Source organism: Myodes glareolus, chromosome 1, assembly GCF_982192425.1.
Source record: "Myodes glareolus chromosome 1, mMyoGla1.1, whole genome shotgun sequence".
In the NCBI taxonomy this organism is placed as follows: Eukaryota; Metazoa; Chordata; class Mammalia; order Rodentia; family Cricetidae; genus Myodes; species Myodes glareolus.
Window position 1 is genome coordinate 126,658,706 of NC_142026.1, and position 17,762 is coordinate 126,676,467.

Genomic DNA, 17,762 nt, shown 5'->3' on the forward strand with positions numbered 1-17,762 from the left:
GATCAGGACCTGTCCCTGATACTTAAGCTGGCTTTTGGTAGACCATTTCCTTTAGCCAGAGGCTTTTCTGTGTTCTTCTTGGTCCCACTGGACCAGTTTCTCTCCCACCCACCAGTCCCCACAGCCACTTATAAAATAATCATTCAGAGACTTAATATTACTTATAATTGCTTGGCCGATGGTTCACGCTTATCAATAGATAGCTCTTACATTTAAACGAACCCATTCCCATTCATCTGTGTATTGCCACAAGGTCTGTGGCTTACTGGTAAGCCGTGACATCTTACTCCTCCATCAGGTGCAGGCATCTCTCTCGACCCCACCTTCTTTCTTTTTGTATTCCATTTAGTTTCTCTGCATAACTATATTCAGCCCTGCCATTGGCTAAAGCAGCTTAACTCATCAACCAATAAAAGCAACACATGTTTGCAGCATCCAGAATGGTATCCCACATTAATTCTTCATTCTGAGTTGCTTAGTCCAACCTTGATGTTCTTGGTCTGGCCTAAACTTGATGTGCTATGCTTGACTCCCATGATGGGCCTGTCCTTTTTGAATAGAGATGGAGGAGTGGATAGAACAGAAGAGTGGAAGGAATGGAAGAAGAGGAGGAAGGGGAAACTGTGGTCGGTGTATAAAATAAATGATAAAAAATTATAAAAAAAGGAATAATACACAGACTAGAGGAGAACAGGGCATGATAGTAGGTTTGCTTCTTCATCTATTCTACAAGCTCTCTAACCCTTCTCCAACCTGCAGATCCACAACCTCTCCAGCTTTCTCTGGACACTCAACCCTTAACCCCCTTCCATTCTCCAGGAGATCACAGCACTTGCACTAGTACATACACTGTTTGTGTGTGTGTGCGTGTGCATGTGCATGCATGTGTGTGTGTATGTGTGTGTGTATGTGTGTGTGTATGTGTGTGTGTATGTGTGTGTGCGTGTGTGTGAGAGTGTATGTGTGTGTGTGTATGTGTGTGTGTGTATGTGTGTGTGTGTGCATGTGTGTGTTTGTGTGTGTAAGAGAGAGACAGAGAGAGAGAGAGAATCACACTCTGTCATCCAGACTGGCTTTAATTTGCAGCAGCCCCTTTCTGCAGACTTCTTAGGTCTGGATTTCAGTCTTGTCACCACCAAGACTTCATTTCCCACTTGATTTCCTGAGCAAACATTCAGCTCACCTCCAGGCTCTACCCATCAAGAACTTCCACACCATTTTACCCAAAAAGGGGCTTAAACTCTCCCTTCCTTAGGCTTGAGGAAACATCACGCCAAAACCATGCCCTCTCAGCTTCAGAACCCAAACCAGGAGAACAGGGCTTGTTTCCACAGCAGGACAGTTGTAGAGGTGCTCAGTGGGCCCCAGGGAAGCTCCAGCTCTTGTATCCTTAGATAGTGGTGTCTATTTGGAGTGAGTCTAGTTTTCTCTAAAGGGGTCACTAACTATGTGCATCTTTCAAGACACATCATATCTAGCTCCACATCGAAGCCCCGCTCCACCTTGAGTGTGACAGCAGCAGACTGTAACATGCAAATGGACAGGAGACTAGATGTGGCCTTTATCTTAGTCTTCTGACTCCAGATCAGAGGATAGTCTGTATCCCAACATTACTGTCCATTCCTGAGACCACTTCATTAAGTCCGGCCAAAGCTGCCTATTTCACAGTCAACAAAGCTTCCTGCGCTGCCTGTGGCTTCTGGGAACTGAGATGACAGGAGATGGTCCTGGGGTTGTGGTCCCCTGCTCTCTCCTTTGCTGTCCAGTGCATCCTTCACTCAAGTGATAAATGAGTTGATGCTGAGGTGATAGTTTAGGAGATGATTGATCTGAGTCGTTCTTTGTGATAAGGTTCTTTGTGATAAGGTTTTAAGTCTATGACCTGGAGGAGAAGAACAGCTATGTCAGGCAGACCTCTCTCCCTTGTAGGATGGCTATGATCTTACAGGTGACTCACTAGTTTCTGTTACCATTTACTTCTGGAATCTTCTCTCAGTTCTGGACCAGTCAAACTCACATCATAGTAGATGGAGGACCCAGCTCCTGATGGACCCCTGAGGCTGCAGAGTCACCGTTATCACAGGACCAGAGGGCCCCTCTCTCCCAAGGTCCAAGACCATGCCAGATGCCTCTTTGAAATTCCTTGACTGCCTGTGCTGTCACTATACAGGCTTGCTTTCCAACTCTGGGGTGTCTATAGTGATTCTTTGATTTACCACCAAGAACTCCACATAGCCCCTACCATACACGCCACAATGTCACAGATCGTCCTCAGTCATGACATAAAGGACATCTATCCTGCCACACTCACCATTCAAATATTGTCCATGGAAGTTTTAACTTACAAGAGCAGAAATAAGCATTTTAATAGAAACTATCTGTGTACAAACCATTTAGCCATCAAGGGCAGGCTCTAGGGGCCATATGTCTGCATAGTTGGAGCAGTGACCCTGGGAGAAGAGCTGCACCTGCTGTGGGGTGAGGAGTCCTCCTTATCTGAATCCTTTCTCTCCTCCCAGAAAGGACTCTGGGATCTATGAGAAGTGGTCATGTTGTGGACACTGGGCCCAGAAGGCCAGCTTTGTCCTGGCTGGCAGTTCTCATATGGTTAATTATCAATTTCCAGCAGCATGTAACTCACTGACCATCTGTTTGCCTGTAGAATCTGTGTGTTCTGTCACTTTGGGGGCACGCACCCCACCCTGATGTCAGAGCCTGGGTTGCATACACATCACAAATCATCTGAGCCCTGGTCCCTCTATGATGCTGTCCCCTGACCTCTCCACTTTGGTCTACTACATCAGGACATTTCTGCCCATGTTCCTGACGTCTCATTTCAGGAACGCCGTCTGCCTTCCCTGCCCTGGCTTTGTACAGTTTTCATTACTGGGCTTCTGCAGAGGCCCACGTCCTTCTCCCTGGGCAATCTTTCCATGCATGACATGCTAGAGCCCTCCATGCTCTCCTACGGAACAGAGTTGACGTATTTCATATTAAACCCCCTTTGGCACGTGTACTTGTCATAGTCTTTACACACGCCCTTCATTACCAGGTTTAGGAATTCTTGATCTTCTAGTTCATGCAGTATGGACCAGCCTCTGACCAGGTCCCTGAGAGCCACTCCTGGGGTCAGTGGTAAGCCTGTCTAGTCTACTTGTGGAGTCCCACATCTCTTAGAGACCTTGTCTAATCAATACTGCTGTAGCACAGTTGTGAGAGGTTATAGAAATGCTTTCCTTACTAAAGTCTGGAGGGTCTCTATATAAATACTTTCTTCTAAGTCATTCATCATCATCATCACCTATTATTATTATCATTATTTCTATCATTAATTGACACATGCTGGAAGTTGGAGATGCTTTCTTTAAATCACCTTCAAAATTCACTGTTCCTCCTACTACAAAAACAGCTGGTGAAAGGAACAGAAAGACAATTTTCTTGATAGGTACAACATACCAAAATTAAATAGAGATCAGATAGAAATTTGAAATAGACCTATAACCCCTAAAAAATTAGAAACAGTCATTAAAAACCTCCCAACCAAAAACAAACAAACAATCAACAACAACAAAACAGGGCCAGATGGTTTCAGCACAGAATTCTATCAGAATTTCAAAAAAGAGGTAATACCAACCCTCCTCTGGTGTGGGAAGTCCTTCTGTCTATGTGTTGCCTTTATTGGTTAATGAATAAATCTGTTTTGGCCAGTGGCTTAGCAGCATAGGACAAGACAGGAGTTCCAAGCGAATAGAGGGGGAGAGATTAGACAGAGTCAGGGGAAAGCCATGTAGCCTTCACTGAGGACAACAGACGCTGGCACTGGAGCCTGGTGAAACTTTTCTGGTAGGACATGACCTCGTGGCGATACACAGATTAACAGCAGTTCTCAACATGTATGACCACTATGTCCCTTCCGGATATGTCTCACTTCTGGACATCTTGTGTGACTGTGACTTGTCCACAAAATAGCCTAGTGGGAAAGAGCTCATCTCATGATGTCTGCCTGAGGCCTGATGGACCTTCTGATAGCCCAGGACCACAGGCTGCTCTCTCCCAGGGCCCAGGACCATGTCAGGAGACACAATGAAATGGAGTGTATTTTCCCTGCTGCAGGTGGGTCAGGCTGGCTTCTGCACAAGCAAGGTGCTTCTCCAATTAGACATTGCTATGAGCTACACCCAGGGTCATTTCCTAGAACTGACGCCTTGGGCTGACAGATTGTCCAGGGTACAATGGAGAGGCAGAGAACTCAGTACTGCTCAGTCCAGCAGGCTGTGTGCCTCTGCACTGGCAATCTGACAGGAAAAGCTGGCAACTGCTGACATAGAACCATGGCCTTGTCACTAAAGAACACTTGTGGTGGTGGCAGTAATAGAGACACTTCCTTTGTGGTGACCTGGGCTGGAGAGTCTTACTGTGATACACTGTTCCCTCTGGAAACACTCCCAGAGACACAGATCATCTCAACCATTCTCCATATCCGCTAAGCCAGTCAGGCTGACAATGTTGATCACCGTCACTGCCCCTTACAGTTCTGTCCTCTGTGTTTTAACTGACAGTGCCTACTATAGAGTAAACACAGCATGGAGGCAACACTGACATGAAAAACACACACTGCACTACAGACACCACTACAGCCTCCCCCACCCCTGCCCTACTGTGCTCTCCTCTCCCAGTAACTCCCATTCCCTTCTCATATATTCATGTTCTGCTGTCCGTCTTCATCTCTGCCTTATACCCTCTCCCATCTCCTGGACCTTCTTTTGTTTCCTGGTTTCTCCCCACACTTACTCCCCACTAGGTAACTATATTTAACTTTTAGAAGCTGGGGTTGAGAATGAATTCAAAGCTATTTCAGATAAAGAAGTGGGGAGAGGTGGGATTTCTGGGACTCACTGGTCATACACCATAGGCAGCTCACAGACCTGAGGCCAGTGGAAGACCTATGTCCTCAAGTAAGATGGATGGAACCTGTGGATCCACAGCCACGGTCAATCACCATCCTGCAAGTACAGAACCCACCATACACACCACACACACACACACACACACACACACACACACACACACACACAAACACACCCCTTCACAAACATAGGGTTTATCTTCAAAAAAACCTGAAAAATAAAAAAACCCTAAAAAAAGTGACAGCAAATTAAAAAATATTACACCAAAAATCTAAACTTTTCATACGTAAAAGCCTCTTCTAAAACAGGGGGGAAATCATTTTTATCTCATATGTATGAACACTTTATCCATGTGTGTTTCTCTGGCCCGTGTGTGCAGCACCCATGAGGGCCAGAAGCCTGCATGGAATCCCCTGGGACCTCAGTTCCCAGGCTGTGAGCTGCTGTGTGAATGCTGGGGATCCAGCCTGGGTCCCCAGAGAGCAGCTGGTGCTCTCACCCTCTGAGTCCTCTCTCCAGACCCCAGAAATTGCTTTTAATTGGGAGAAGATTTTAGTTACAGAACTCGCCTGAAGGCCTTAGGTGCCAGTGTCACAGAGGTAAGGAGGAAAGCTCAGACTTCCTTCCCCACAAGACAGCTGCTGTCTCCAACAGGGAGAGAGTGAAAGGAAGGAAATGGAGGGGGAAGGGAGAGTGATAAGAAGGACTGGGGGAGGGGCCACCATGACAAGCAGGGGGACAGGAACTCCAGGGTTCAAAGACCTTCAGGTGGTGATGGGGAAGGAACCTGGAGGGGCAAATGAGTCTGGAATGGAGGAGAAACTTGAGAAAGAGGAAGTGAGAAAGAGCAGGCTGGAGGTTCCAGGGGACCCAGAGGGATGGTCTAGAGGGAGACAGAGAGAGTGTGTGAATCTAGAGAAGCAGGAAAACTGCTAAAGCTAACAGGACCACCTACTGGAAGGGCCAAAGACTCTGTTGCTGTGGGTGTGGAAACCTCACAAGGACAATCTGGGGTAAATTCCTGGATCACGTTGAGCAGAGAACCAGCTGAAGGCACGACTGTCTTCATCTCTCCTGATTCTGTTGTCCAGGGTCCCTGAGGGCTCAGCTGAGGTGAGTGAGGTGAAGGGACAGCAGGTGTGGGAGCCCTGGGCCACAGTACCCTTGCTCTCTGTTCACATTGAGTGCTCCATGTGCCCAAGCTTGACTGAAAGGAAATCACAGTGGGCTCCAAGAGAGGACCGGAGCTGCATGGCCCTGAAGGACCCCCGAAGAGATGTAGGAAAAAGAGTTGTAGGAAAAGATGGGAACTAGGAACCGGCATGGATGGAGCACAGGAAGGACTGAATTCACATCCCGGGTGCCCAGTGTTTTGTGAATCTCTGCACAGGGTCCTCTGTGGGGCGGTACTGAAGACTCCCCATTCTCCATTCTCTCCGCAGCTCCAGTCACATCTGCCGGGTGCCGGGCCTCAGGAAGGAACCATGGCAAAGGCTGCAGCCTCAGGATCCCTAGTTCTGTGCTTTTTCGTTCTGCTGATCTGTCTGGGATCTTCACTGCAAACCAGTGAGTTACCAGGACTTAACTGGATGGGAGTGGGGAAGGGGAGCTTCATGGAGGAGGGGGGAAGGGGAGCATCAGGCTACTGAGACAGGAAGATCAAATATTTAAGTCTGGGTGTCCTGGTCCTCACCAAGTCCCTCCCCCCTTTCTCTTCAGTGGATTGACAAAGTTATAGGAAAGCTACTGTGGCAGGGCCAGAAGGGGCTGCATGAATGAGGAGGGCACAGCAGCAGAGGGGAGTAGCTAGTGAGGCCCTCAGCACCACTGGGGTCCACTGAAGCCTAAGCCCAGTCACCACTGCTGACCCCTCCAGGAGGCAGTGTCAGACAGCTGCCCTGGACCTAAGGCAGTCTATGCTCTGAAGACTGCCTTCCCGGGGTTTCCTCACCAGCCCTCCACCATTCCAGGACCCCTTTGTTCTCGAACTTTCTTCCCCACCTTCTCTGGAAGATGACAATAAATGCTTCCAGAGACAACCATAGCCACTGGCAGCCACAACCATACAAATTCCTACTTTTTTTCCTATTATTCTTTTTCTTCCTTCTTTCTGTTTTTGTTTTTGTTTTAAAGCAGGATTTCACACCACAGCCCACAGTATAGAATCTCCAATAATCCCATCTTTCCCTCAGTCTAAACTCAGTTTCCATGCCTATGGGACTCATCCTATGGCTCCTCACTCTCTGGTCCATCCTGCCTTTCCTGCTCTCCCATCCATAAAATGCATTTACGTTTTCTTCCACCAGGTGGCAGACTGCTCATGCCTGAAGACACCATGGCTAAGCAGGGGCTCCACACCTTGTCCACTATGGAAGACTCTGGCATTGGTCCTGGGTGGGGTGTTTGAAATCTTGTGTCCTCGCTCCCAAGCCCATATAATCTACCTTCTGAGGAGATGTCATCAGATACTGGTGTCCATTTAGGAAGAAGAGGGGTTTTTTTTGTTTGTTTGTTTTTTGTTTTTTTCTGTAAATGGTAGGCACTATTCTCACTGTATCTGTCCCATATCAAATACTCAGGTCTGCATTCAGAGTGACAGCAGCAGAAGGAAACAAGCTGATGAATGGGACAACAGATTTGTCCTCTGTCCTGACCCCAGATTAGGGCATATCCATGTCCCAGTACTGGTGCCCATCCCCATAGGGTATCATTAAATGCACTGCCAAAGCTGTGTGCTGCCCAGTCAGCAGAGGGCTCTATGCTCCCTGTGACATCTGGGATATCTGGAAATGACAGAGGAGGACCTGGGGTTAGGACACCTTTGTCTCCACTGTTGTTCAGTGGATTCTGTGGATTTCATGAACATAAAGGACGCTCCTTGGAGTCTGAGGTGCTTGCTGAGGGAAAGGTGGCAGCTTACTTGAGAACTGACCTCAGCAGCTTCCTCTACATGAGATAAGATCTCCACACCCACCTGAGAAACAGGAGATATTCTGTCAGACAAGAGTCCTAGTCTCTCCCTGCTAGGCAGCTCTCAACACACAACTGACTTATTGGGACATCTTGTCTGACTGTGACCTGTCCACCTAATAATCTAGTGAGAAAGAGTTCACCTCATGATGTCTGCCTGAGGTCTGATAGGCTTTCTGATAGCCCTGGACCACAGGCTGCTCTCTGCCAGGGCCCAGGATCATGCAAGAGCCACAGTGATATGGACTATATTTTGCCTGCTGCAGGTGGGTCAGACTGAAGTCTGCCCAAACAAGGTGTCTCCAGTTAGATATGATATTAACTACACCCAGGACATTTTTCTAGAACTGACACCTCAAGCTCATAGATTGTCCTTGGTCATAGAGCCCTAGGACAGGTCCAGCCAAGGTCTTCATGGATGTATTGTCACTGGCTGCTTCCAAGCTCCAAGAGCAGAGCTGAGCAGGTGTAACAGAGACCGTCTGTCCTGTGAAGATTTCATTGTTGATATAGTAGCTCTATTTACCACTCTCCTCTGCTGTGATGAAGACCAAGGCCACAGTCACACACAGAATGAAGGGTTTGGGATCTTAGAGTTTCAGAGAACAAGAGTCCTTCACATCACAGCAGAGAAGCATGGCACCTGGGGTGCATGGTGGCTGGAGCAGCAAGCTTAGGGCTCACATAGCTTTAGTTTGGTTTGGGTTTTTTGTTGTTGTTTTTTAGTGTAGCACACCTCTTGGTGGAGTACACTTTTGTTTGCTTGTTGTTTGTTTATTTTTTGAGATAGGTTTCTCTGTGAAACAGTCCTGGCTTGTCCTCAAATTTACTCTGTAGACCAGGCTGGCCTCGACCTCACAGAGAACCTCCTGCCCTTAACCACCGTGCCACCTCTCTAGCCCCAATGGTTCAGTTTAAACAATGGGCACAGGAGTCTGGGTTTTGACGGAACAGCAGCTTTCAGCTTCTTGATCATCTTGTCTTCTTTTTCTTCTTTGCTTGTTTTGGGTTTTTGTTTTCATTTGTTTGTTTGGACACAGAATTTCTCTATTTACTTCTTGCTGTCCTGGAACTTACTTTGTAGACAAGAATGATCCCAAACTCACAGAAATTGGCCTGCCTCTGCCTCGCTGAGTGCTAAATAAAAGGCATTTGATACCACCACCCAGTTCATCTTTAATTATTAAAACCCAGTCACATCTGGGTTGGCTAAACATCTTTCTGTATTTAGGATTTCTGTGTTCTGTTAGTCATGTTCCTCTTAGACTTTAAGCTGGGTCTCTCTTTCTCATCAGTGGACAGCTGCATTTGATGTTACTTTCTCTTGACCATTCTACGCTATGGGGTTTTTCTGTCCAGTTTCCTAACACCAACCATAGCCTTGATACATCATCATCATCATCATCCATGAGCTTCCAGAAATGCTAGTGCTATTCTCCCTGGTCCTTCTCCCTGTGCTTCTCAGCAGGGATGCTCCAGCATCCACAGACAACATGGACTCTGCACACTTCCCCTGGAAATGTTTGCTGTTTCATCCACTCTGGCACATGCACTTCTCTGAGATTTTTGATCCCCACTCTTCTACTGCCAGATTTAACCAGCCTAGATCTTCTGTGTCCTGTAGTGTGGGCTAGCCTCTGACCAGGTCCAGGAAGCCACCCCTAGAGCACAGCAGTCCATCTAGGAGAGTTGCATGTGATTTTCTAGTTTCATTCTGTTGCTGTGATAAACACTCTACCATAAGCAGCTTATGTGAGAAACATGGTCTTGTTCAGTGTTCTGTTGCTGTGAAGAGATAACATGACCATGGAAACTCTTAGGAAAGAAAGCACTTAATTGGTGCTTGCTTACAGTTTCAGATGTTTCATCCATTATCCTCATGGTGAGGAGCATGGTGGTACCCAGTCATATATTGTAGCTGAGATCTATATCCAGATCCAAAGGCAGCAAGAAGAGAGAGGCTCTGGGCTTAGAATGGACTTTTTAAACCTCAAAGTCCACCCCCAATGACACACTTCTTTCAGTAAGGTCACACCTGCTCAAACTAGGCCACACTCCCAGTCCATCTTAGGAAGTGCCAAATCCTGATGCCCAAGCATTCAAATATATGAGCCTTTAGGGGCCATCCTTATTCAAACCACCACAACCCTGACCTTGTGTAGTTTACATTCCTGTGCATCTCTCAAGACCTGTGCTCATCTCCCTGGACATCCTTTTTCATGCTTGGCAAACCAGTGTCATCCATGCTTCTCCATGGAACAGAGTGGACATATTTCATATCGCATATCCTTTGACACATGTACTGAGCCTTTACACACACCCTTCCCTTTCAGCTTTAGAAGTTCTGGACTTCCTGTTTCATGCAGTGTGGCCCAGCCTCTGCAAGCCACTCCTGGAGCACATGGGCTTTGTCTCCAGAAAATCCTGGCTGTTTGCTGACCACTGAAAGTTAGTGTGTCCAAACATGGGAAGAGAGCTGATTGGTAGAAGGCCTGCTTCAAAACCATGAAAACTTGGTTTGATCCCTAGCAACCCTGTAATAGAGCCAGGTATGGTGCTGAGTGGTTTTATTGTCAGTATTAAGAAGGAAGAGGCAAGAGAACCCTGGAGTCAATGTCAAGCCTGACTGTCCTGCTTGGTGAGTCCCAGAGCTTTTAGAGACCTTGTCTAGTCAATACTGCTGGGACACACTTGTAATAATGTATGAAAATGATTTCCTTCTCTAATCTGGAAGTGTGAGTTTAAACACTTCCTTCTAAGACATTTATTATATTATTATTATTATTATTAGTGCATACTTGGATGTTATTACGTCAGGGATGCTTTCTTTCAATTACCTTCATGAATCCATGTTCCTGCTTTAGCAAAAACAGTTTCCTCTCATCAAACTTCTAACTGGATTTTTCTTATAGACAACTGATGCATATTGTATCTGACCCACCAAACTGCTGAGTTTGTGACCTTTGGTTCACAACCACAGAGCTAGTTCTCGGCTCACAAGGGCTCACGTTCATGTCCACCCGTCTTCCAGTAGGAGGTTCTGAGTAAGAAAAATTCCAGCCACTAAAGAACAAATTCAAGCCTTAAAAGTGATAGAAGCAAGAAAGTTGTGGGAAACCACAGTGATGGAAGAAACAGGTGGCAGAAGAGGCAGAGAGGAGGAGGAAGAAGAAACTGGCTGAAGGGGACAGTAGAGAATGTCCCCAAACCTCCAACAGCCCTCCTCATTGCGGAAGTTTTGGGATGAGAGAAGAGAAGAAGGGTTTTTTTTTTTTTTTGGCTTTTTAAAAAACATTCTTCATTTTTAGTATAATTACATAGAAAACTTTTAAAACCTTCTTTAAAAATTATAATTTTAGATTTCAGGTTTGCACATAGACAGAATAGTACACATGTCCATGCCACTCTAGGACTTTCCTCCTTGTTTGTGCAGTCTGCTGAACAGAACACCCATAGGATATTGTGGCTTCTCTTGATGTTAGCCTGGGAGACCAGGGGCCATAAGTGTGCTGGGGAACAACTGCCTGAGGAAGAGGAGGGAGATCAGGGCTTAGAGCAGGTCACAGGCTGAGATCTCTTCTTGAGACTGACTTAGGGATGTGTTTAACATGAGATAATTTGAGATATGATGTTCAACATTGTTGTGTAAAGTGGCCCAGTGGGAACACGGTGAGTACTGTGCTCACAGGTGACAGTTCCCCTCCCATGACAAATTACAGCATAGTCCAGGAGGCTTTCCCGAACTCCAGGCTCCATGTGAATTTACCACATGTTCTATGATACCTCCTTTCCCCTATGTGCTCAGTAGATTTTTAGTCCCGGGAACAGATACTATCTGACAGATTTAATTCCTCAACACTTGAAAAAATTCACTAAAGTACTTCTGAGATGAATCCCCCTGATGATATGTTGTGCATCTGAGGGGTCCTTCCACCCTAAGACAATCAAAGATGGCACGGAAATATGGATCCAGAAGCTGATTGACACCTTGACTAGAGGCTTCTCTTAATGCCCGGTTACCCTTCAGAGGAATTCTGGGTGTCACAGAATCATGAGTCCTGTGGCTTTCTGTTCCCTCTTTGTACCTCTCTTGCTTGTTTCTCTCACAGATACACACTCTCTTAGTTGTGACGTCATTGTCAATGCTCGGACCACACCTGGGCAGTCCTGGTGTGAAGGACAGTGCTCAGTGGATGGAGAGCCTTTACTTCAATATAAAAATAGCAAATTCACACCTTTGGGTGACCTGGGAAATGCAGCCAATGGGACTCAAGTGTGGACAGATATGATCCAAAGGCTGGAATACTTGAGGCAAGAGCTCAGGAAGATGTTGGCTAACTCCATGCAAAAGATGACCGAGACCAATGGTAAGTGTGGGACGAGTACTGAGGCAGAGACAGGTGGCAAGAGGGAGAAAGGACAGAGCACGTGTGAGAATGAGATGGTGAGTGTGTCTGTGTGAGAGAGCTGAGCACTAGTCCAGCCTTGGAAGCATGTGGTACCCAATGGGTAACAAAGGGCAAGTCATGTGGAAATGACCCTGGCTCATAAGCCAGTGGGAAAGTCCTGACCTTTGGAGAAGTGATGGATCTATGAGAGTGAAGCAGAATGGTATTGTGTGTGGTTTGCAGGTCAGCCCACTTTACAGGCCACCATGCTTTCTCAATATGAACACGAACAAAGTGTTGGTGCCTCCTGGAGATTTAACATCAGTGGAAAGTACTCCTTCCTCTTGGACACAATGAATATGAATTGGACACTGATTGATCGTGAAGCTGGTGGTATCATGAACATATGGCAGGATGATGAACAATTCATAAAAGATCTCATGATATTCTCCACAGCAGACTGCAGGCACTGGCTCAAGGAACTCTTAAAACACCAGAAGGAAAAGCCAAGTAGGTATTACCTAAATTATCAGACAGGAACACCATCAAATTTGATAGACTGGGTGGGATATTTCCTAGTCGTCTTCCTGTCTGCGATCCAGTAATGACCACAAGGATTCCTCTTCCTCATCTAACACCCTACTGTTTCTCATTTCTTATTAACTAATGGCCCAGACACTACATGGCCTGCTAATGGGTCTCAAGTCAGCATCACTGTAAATTTACATCTTTTTCTGTATCACAAATAATAAAAACCCAGAGACAGATATTGGGGTTCATGCTGAAAATCAGAAAAGCAAAGTAGCCAAGACACTAGAAAGATCTTACCTCTATCAAGACTAAGACAAGCAAAGGTACCCTCCTGCAATGCTCTCCACAAACTTCAGACTCCATACTCCAGTCAGGTCCTGTCTCTTCTTCTTTATATTCTTCTCTCCCTATAGCCATATCATTCCTGTCTCCACCTCCTGAGTGCAGGGATTAAAGGCATGTCACTCTCTGGTACTGAGATTGAAGGTGTGAGCCACCACCACTTGGATCTCTTTCTGGATTGATCTTGTGTATCCCATGGCGGCCATGAACTCACAAAGATCTGTCTGCCTCTGTCTCCCAAATCCTGACATTAAAAGTGTGGCTTCCCTTTGCCCGCAGATCTTCAGGCAAGCTTCATTTGTTAAAAACACATATACTATACAGCTACACTTCCCTTCTCACTTATAGCTGCCCTTGTACCAGCTCCACATCGCTGTGAAAGGCTTCACTATCTTTCTCTGGCACAATTAAACACCACCAATTGTGCCACCATCCAGAAAGTTCTACCACACTAAGTATGTCACTTTGTTTAATGCTTTGATAGACATTTGCTTTCTTTGGTAAGGAAGTAAACTCTGCAAGAACATTGTCCACACAGCTCCACTCCCCTCTGTACTCAGGGATTATAAACAGTTATTACACATGAGACCCTCACACTGAATGGAGAGAGAATGTGCTGAAGGAGTTATGTTTTTAGCTTTATCCTTAACTTTCTGATTTTTTTTTAAAGTACCAACGTCAAGTGTCATGGATATCACCCAGCTTTCATCCATCACCCAGCTTCCATATACTATGTACACCACCCAGATTCCGTCTTTCAGGCAATTTTCCAATAAGGAAATATCTACCATCATAGCAGTAGTCGGCACCATCATCATCATCATCATCATCATCATCCTGTCTGTCATTTTTGGCATTTACAAGTATGTGAAGAAAAAATGTCATCCCCAAGGAGGTAAGGAGCAGACTGGGGTCTCACTCTGCTTCTTGATAGGGTTAGTCTTCTGGGGACATGAAACAGGTGCCCCACTGGGTATTGGGGATGTGAATTCTGGTGTTCATGCTTCCATAGCAAGGCCGTTACCTATTGGGCAATCCTCCCATCCCCTTAACACTGACCTGTTGACTGTCTGGTTACCAGTTCAATACACTGTCTTCTGCTCAGACAATGAGAACTGAGTGTAACAAGCTTCTGAACACATCACTTGCATGCAGTCCTGTCATGGCCTTTAGAGGGACCCTTACCATGTACTCATCTCAATCACAACTGCAAAGGTGTTTTCACACAGTCAACTAGGACTGCCCATCTACTCTTTCTGCCTCGCTTCCCTCTGGGCCACATGCAACTGAGAGGCTGCTGACCCCAGAAATGGGTCTCTCTGAGAAGGGGTGGTATGATCTGTACTCAAAACTCCTTCATTTGTCAGGGGTCATGGGACGTTGAAGTACAAGGTAAGCAATGCCTGTCATACTTCTCTCCTAAGGTAAAGGGTTAAGTACTTTCAGACTCATAGTCTGGAGCTTTGGATCTCACCGCAAAACCTTTCCAGACAGAAATCTTCAGCTGCCCATGAACTGTCTCACCAACTGCCACAAGCCACAGAGGGAAGAGAGGACAATGGAGCCAAACGGAGAGTTCCCCAACCAGGCCACCCAAATGTTGTCCCAGGAGGATGAACCTAACACATGGGAATAAAAGAATTTACTAAACCACACATCTGCATCACCCCACCCAAGAGTCAGGAATCTCATTAGAAAGGGGGAAGAAACGATATAAGAGACCCCGGTGTTCCAGCCATGACATGGCTGCTGCACTGCTGAACTCTCAGCAGCTCTGAGCACTTGCATGATCCCTGCACAAGAGCAGACCTGTCAGCCTTCCATTCATGGAGAGAGAGGGGCTCATGAGGCTCCAGAGCTCCTTAGAATCTATCTTCAGTTAATGGTGCAGGAGTGGGAGAGACATTTTTGCAGTGGTGTGGCCACTATTTAGGAATCCATGTTCTTATAAGTAGTTCCTCACCTCACTTCTACAAAGAACCCCAAATGGAATCATTGGATAAAATAACTTCCTAAATAAACCTCACATGAAAATAGAGGACGAGTAATTAAGAAGAGGAAGCAAGTTGGTGGGGGTAAGAAAAGGACGTGAGAAGGCTGATAATAACCAAAATAGCATATGCACATTGTGAAACATCATAGTGAAACCTCTAATTATTTGTCATTAATGTATTATTATTAAAAATTTAATTTTTACTTTTACTGTGTAAGAGTATTTTGCCTATGTCTCTGTATATCTGATAAGTGTACATGGCACTTGCGAAGCCCAGAAGAGGGCATCAGACACCTGGAACTGGAGTTATAGATGGTTGGAAAAACTGAGGACTGAACCCAGATTCTCTCCAAGAGTAGCAAGTTCTTTTAACTGCTGAGCCATCTCCCTAGTACTCTAATAAGTTTCTTAAAAAGAATTTAAATGCTAGAATATGATTAAATACAGGAAAGTTTTCACAACAAACTTCTCAATGCAGTTAAATGTTTCAGAATCAAAAAGAAAAACACTTTGTTTTAATGACTGTAGATTGTAATGGCCTGTTGTGACATCATTGTAGTGATGTGCTACTGAATCATGGTGGCAGGGACTCACAGGTCCTTCTAATAAAGATGCCAAATAAAAGAGCAATAATGAATGAATCTGGTAAATGTAAGGTATGTGCTGAATAATTTTATGTCAACTTGAAATAAGCTAAAGTCATTTGAGTGCCAGGAAACTCAATTTAAAAATGCCTCCCTACAATCAGGCTGCAGACAAACTTTTAGGGCATTTTCTTAAGTACTGATGGATGGCAGAAATCCCACCCATAGTTGTCCTTTTTATAAGAAAGCAAGCTGAGCAAGCCACGAGGAACAATCCAGTAAGCAGTGCCCACCCATGGCCTCTACAACAGCTTCTGCTTCCAGCTTCTTGCCTCGTTTGACTCATATCCTGACTTCCGTCAACTGATGAACAGTGATTTAGAAATGGAAGTCGAATAAACCCTTTCCTCCCCAAGTTCTTTTAGTCATGATGTTTCTACACAACAATAGTAACCCTAAAGAAGACAAGTTCATACAAGATAGTGTGGTATTTCTGTGGCTGCCGGCCATGGGTTTTGGGAAAGTTTGTAGAAGGACATTGGAAATATGGGCTAGAAAACCATCAAGTGTTGAGAGCTCACTGGGCCATCTTTAGGAGCCTGGTGGATAAGAGTGTTGGGGTCATATGAGTTAAGAATCCATGGTTCTTGGTATTGGGAGCTGAAGAATCAGCTATGATTAGCAAGGAATCAGAATTACAAAAGTGAAACTTTTGCTGGAATACTCAATGTTGACCAGATGGGGTTGATTACAAAGAGACCAGCGTCTTAGAGGTGAGGTCTTCTGGACAGTGTTTCCTGAGAGTCAGCACACACAGACTGTGTTCCAGACATGGCCAAGATTGTACCTTGTGCTGGCAGCCAAACTTGGCAGTATAGGAACCACCCAGGTGTTGCTAGTTCTAAAGGTGAGAAGGCGTCATGGGAGCTAGGCACTGTGTAGCAGAACTGGATTCCACAGAGAAAGCCCAGAATAGACTACTAGTTAAAGTGCAGTTGTAGTGGGAGACCCAAGTATTTTGGAGATGCCAGTTCCATGGGATGACCCCCAAGCACAGCAGGAGCAGTGGAGTGAAGCCAGACAGAGCTTAGAAGACCAACTGTGTGTGCCACAGAGGGCGGGCTACAGAAGTAACTCGAGAGTTGATGGTGAGCAACACATAGTTCAGTCATGGACCCTGTGTCCAGGTGCTCACTGGGGCCTCTACCACTGGGCCTGTTCTTAAAAAGAGTTTGTGGTGAAGCCAGACTCCTAAAAAGGGGATTAAGAGCAAAGTCTAAGGAACTGCAGAATGTAAGAGCTTGGAGCAAAAGGAAGGATTTTGAAAGTTCCAGCTGAGCAACCTGAGACACAAAAGCAGATGTCCTCCCCCAAAGCCAGCAGAGCTGTGAGGTTAGTAAGTGTTTCATTGTTGTGTAGAGACAACATAACCATGGCAACTATTATAAAGGAAAGGATTGATTGGTGCTTGTTTACAGGTCCAGAGGTTTAGTCCATTGTCATCAAAATGTGGAGTCTGACGATGATAGGGGAGTTTAACCAATCACAATCTGTGGGGCGTGTTGCCCAAAGGCAAAAGTTTACCTATAAACCTGGAGGGTGCATTTCCCCGCCCTGTCTGGCTCTGGCCAGGATCCAGCTTTCTGGACGGTTGGGATTCTGATGTAAGTTTTTCCTTCTGTTTTATTAAAGCTGTATCTTTTGTAAGATAATCTGGGGACCTTTCATTACCAATCGCACTGCGTCTTCATGACAGCCAGCAGCAGACATGGTGCTGGAGAAGGACCTGAGAGTTCTACACCACAGTCCACAGGCACAGGAAGAGAGGGAGACATGGGACCTGGCTTGGGCTCTTGAAATATGAAAGTCCACCCCAGTGCCATACTTCCTCGAACAAGACCACACCAACCCCAACATGGAAACACTTCCTATTCCTTCTAAGTAGTGCTTCTTTCTGATCACTTGGCATTCAAACCACCATGTAGTCTAACTCTTCACATTCCCTCCTGTGCTCTGCACATCCCCTCCAGACTGCAGGCCTGATCAG

The 17,762-nt window shown here is 45.8% G+C and overlaps 2 protein-coding genes across 4 annotated transcripts in view; one reads left to right on the forward strand and one right to left on the reverse strand.

Annotated features, from left to right (window-relative positions):
• LOC146895807 (small ribosomal subunit protein eS24-like) overlaps positions 1-17,762 on the reverse strand; it is a 31,981-nt gene that overhangs the window by 13,574 nt on the left and 645 nt on the right. Inside the window, exon 2 of one of the 3 annotated variants that reach the window (XM_087911875.1) lies at positions 13,094-13,233. The exons of the other annotated variants lie outside the window; for them this stretch is intronic. Within the exon in view, the coding sequence (XP_087768001.1) occupies positions 13,094-13,213 (120 nt within the window). The 5' untranslated portion in view covers positions 13,214-13,233. The remainder of the gene's footprint in view (positions 1-13,093; positions 13,234-17,762) is intronic. 3 annotated transcript variants of the gene reach the window in all.
• Positions 6,354-15,388, forward strand: LOC125394386 (retinoic acid early-inducible protein 1-alpha-like). The gene is made up of 5 exons (XM_087911859.1): positions 6,354-6,473; positions 11,987-12,244; positions 12,509-12,775; positions 13,809-14,033; positions 14,629-15,388. The coding sequence occupies exons 1-5, from the start codon at positions 6,392-6,394 to the stop codon at positions 14,772-14,774; spliced, it is 978 nt and encodes a 325-aa protein (XP_087767985.1). The 5' UTR covers positions 6,354-6,391; the 3' UTR covers positions 14,775-15,388.